Here is a 3,397-nt window from a genome sequence, read left to right as displayed (position 1 = left end):
CCCTACTCCTGATTATAGAATTAGATTCGAGAAGAGTTGTTTTTGAATTAATGAATTAATTGATTGAAAGAAAGGAGAATAATTTGGTGAGTGGTCCACGGGCCGTCAATTACATTAATTAGAGGATTGTAATTACTTCACTATAATAAAATTATAAAACTATATAGAAAAAAAAAATCTTTCCACTATGAAGTTCAAATGTAAAGATAGATCTTTGTAGATCCTCTGTGGCATCTTCTTCGTGTCTTTACTTTGTATTATAAAACATAAAGTGGGTTCTCACACACACACACACACACACACACACATACATACACACATACACACGTACACACATACATACATACATACACACATACATACATACATACATACATACATACATACATACATACATACATACATACACACACATACACACATACATACAAATATATATAATGCCAAGCATACTTACGGGACATATTTGATGAAGTTATTATATATAAATATATATATATACCCAATGTGACGAAGGACTATAATTAAGAAGTTTATGAAAATTTAAGTATCTAAACGCTATAAAATTATATATACCTGATCGACGGTGTCGGCGGAGGATTCGTCGTAGTTCTTGGTGACCTCAAGGCAATACAAAACGCCGCCGTCGCCGCCGAGGGCGGAGATTTTCACGGGATTCCGGGGAGAGAAAAACGAAGATCTCCAATTGTTAATGAGCCCTTCGTCCACAATCACAAACCCTTCCACGTAATCGAATTTCGGCGGTCCATGCAACGATATTAACTGCTCTTGATCCCGTGTGAACACGGAGAAATTCGAGTACAATACTCGTATCCATCTCACCTGTGCCAATATTATTTATATATTAGTAAATTTCAAGGATTCGTATTTGATATGACATTTGATTACATATATATAATAAGATTAGTTTGATAGGGAAATAATTTTTTAAAAAAAAAAGTTGGAGGAAGAAACAAAAGTGTTTTGAGAAATGTCAACAACAACGCCAGCTTTAGAACAGCCATTGTTGTAGGTTCCAAAGCTTTACATATGGACCCATGCAGCTTCTTTGATTCTTCATGCGACCCTTTTTCTTTTTATTTGCATGAAAATATTTGCGTAAATTTCTACCATGTCATATCATTCATTTCATTTCTCTTAACTATAACTTCAAAGTTTTCAAGAAATTAAAGAAGAAAAGTAACGATCTTGATAAAGCTTTGTAAATATTATGGTCCATTCGATTTTTAAGGATTTTAATTACCCTTTGGGGAGATGGCTCGAGAGCGATTCGGGCACGAGTTATGATCCCGAGTTGACCTAACCCTCCAAGAACTCCATGAAACAACTCTGAATTCTCTTCTTCCGAACACTTCATCACCTCTCCTTTACCTTATTATTCCAAACACGAAATCATCATATATGGTTTTGTTATTGAAATATACAAAATATACCGATTATAAAAAAAATATATATATAAAACGTACCGGTGACTACATCGAGCTCCAGGACGTTACTAATTTGAGGGCCATGGTGAAATGCTTGGCCGCTAATCCCAGCATTAGAAATCGTCCCTCCCACCGTGAGATACAAATAGTCGGTCCACGACTTCGGAGCCAGACCGTACTCTAGCGTTTTCTTCAGCACATCGATCCATAGCTCACCACCCCAAACATCGACGTGCATTCCCTCGGCCGATACCTCCGGCTCCGGCGGGTTTCTCCCCGCGCCGGAGATGATTTCCCGGCGACCCATCTCCACGACGACGCCGTTCTTTCCGGCCTTTGCTTGCCCGTTGATCGAGTGGCCGTGACCGCGTGCCGAGACAGGGAAAGCTGCGGCGGAGCCATAAGAGGCGCGGAGGAGGCGCGCCACGTCATCGGCGGAGGCCGGCCGGAGAACCGCTGTCGGCGGCTCCGGCGGAGTGAGCATGCCGAAGTCCGACGAAACCGCCGCCACGTCGGACGGGTGGTCGCTGACGTGGCCGTCAACGTCGACGAGGAGGAACGGGGAAGGCGGCGGCGGAGCCATAAGAGGCGCGGAGGAGGCGCGCCACGTCATCGGCGGAGGCCGGCCGGAGAACCGCTGTCGGCGGCTCCGGCGGAGTGAGCATGCCGAAGTCCGACGAAACCGCCGCCACGTCGGACGGGTGGTCGCTGACGTGGCCGTCAACGTCGACGAGGAGGAGGTCGTTGAATCCGACGGCTACGATTAGCTTGCATATCGCGAACGTGATTAGTAGAAACTTCGACGCCATTTTAGGATTCATAAACGGAAAAATTCGCGAAAACCAGAGGAACCCACGATTCAAGATCGAATCTTTTTGACGAGGAACGAATTTATAGAAGAAAATATGATGAAAGATTGTATATTCTTTAAAGATTTTCTCGGGAAAATGGAAGGAAAGGAAAAAAACAGAGGAAGAAACAGAGATTCGTGGGGGTTCGTGAGAGCCAACGTAAGATCAGATTACACTTTAAAGATTTTCTGCGCAACATGCACAGATTCTTCTCTCTCTAAATATATTTTTTTTCAAATAAAATAAAAGTAATGAAAAAAGAAATAACTTTTGAAAACCCAATAAATAATATGATGAGTTCTTATGGGTTAGTTTTGTGTGTCGAGGATATGAGACGCAAGTTCTCTATTTATAGGACAAAGGGTTTGTACTGAGAATTTCATAGAAGATCACGTCAGATTTTAAATCGTACCACGTCGTAATTCGTATATGTTTCAATAGCTAAATACGAATATTAATAAATAACAATATCTTTTTAAAAATAAATAAATAAATAAATACACGTGAAATCTTTGGATTCAAATGCAAGTACTTTGACCGTGGCATGGCAAATATGACCGAAAAAGACAAAGATCGTATCTGATTTATTTTATTGGACCTATACCATTAGATTATTTTCGTAGCTATACATTGTAAATATTCTTTTAGCAAACTTTAAACGTGAATATATGTCGGCCTAACTTTATTTCATAATCACCACGGTTGGTGTCAAGCATAAATTCGATTTTGATATGTAAATAAAAAAAGAGCAAGGTATTCAAGATTTGACCAACACAAATGAAACATTATTCATGGAGATTATCTAAATTATATATGCCTTCGGCAATATGAAAATTGATATACAATTTGTCAATATGTAAAAAAAATTAAAATAATAGATAATTCCATCATATTAGTGTAATATTAGCGTGTTTTGAAAAAAAGGAATATTAACATGCTCATTATAATTTTGACTTCTTTTAAAGAAATGAAATCAGTGATATTTTATAAAAATCAACGATCTAATAAAAAATGAAATAAAATTATTTTTAAAAAAATATATCAAAGTTAATTTAATTTGATTTTATTTGGTTTATCATGTTATAACCTTAATCATTT

General features: G+C 38.5%; 1 protein-coding gene across 1 annotated transcript in view; it reads right to left on the bottom strand.

Annotated features, from left to right (window-relative positions):
• Positions 1 to 2,605, bottom strand: part of LOC104809069 (cytokinin dehydrogenase 5) — a 4,462-nt gene extending 1,857 nt beyond the window's left edge. Inside the window, exons 1-4 of the mRNA XM_010534961.1 lie at positions 2,191 to 2,605; positions 1,488 to 2,021; positions 1,265 to 1,392; positions 577 to 843 (exon numbers count right to left, since the gene is read on the bottom strand). Of these exons, the coding sequence (XP_010533263.1) occupies positions 577 to 843; positions 1,265 to 1,392; positions 1,488 to 2,021; positions 2,191 to 2,269 (1,008 nt within the window). The 5' untranslated portion in view covers positions 2,270 to 2,605. The remainder of the gene's footprint in view (positions 1 to 576; positions 844 to 1,264; positions 1,393 to 1,487; positions 2,022 to 2,190) is intronic.
• Positions 2,606 to 3,397: the final 792 nt, after the last annotated feature.

The sequence above is a fragment of the Tarenaya hassleriana genome, unplaced genomic scaffold (assembly GCF_000463585.1).
Source record: "Tarenaya hassleriana unplaced genomic scaffold, ASM46358v1 Cleome15, whole genome shotgun sequence".
Taxonomy (NCBI): Eukaryota; Viridiplantae; Streptophyta; class Magnoliopsida; order Brassicales; family Cleomaceae; genus Tarenaya; species Tarenaya hassleriana.
This window is presented reverse-complemented; position numbering and strand designations above follow the sequence as displayed.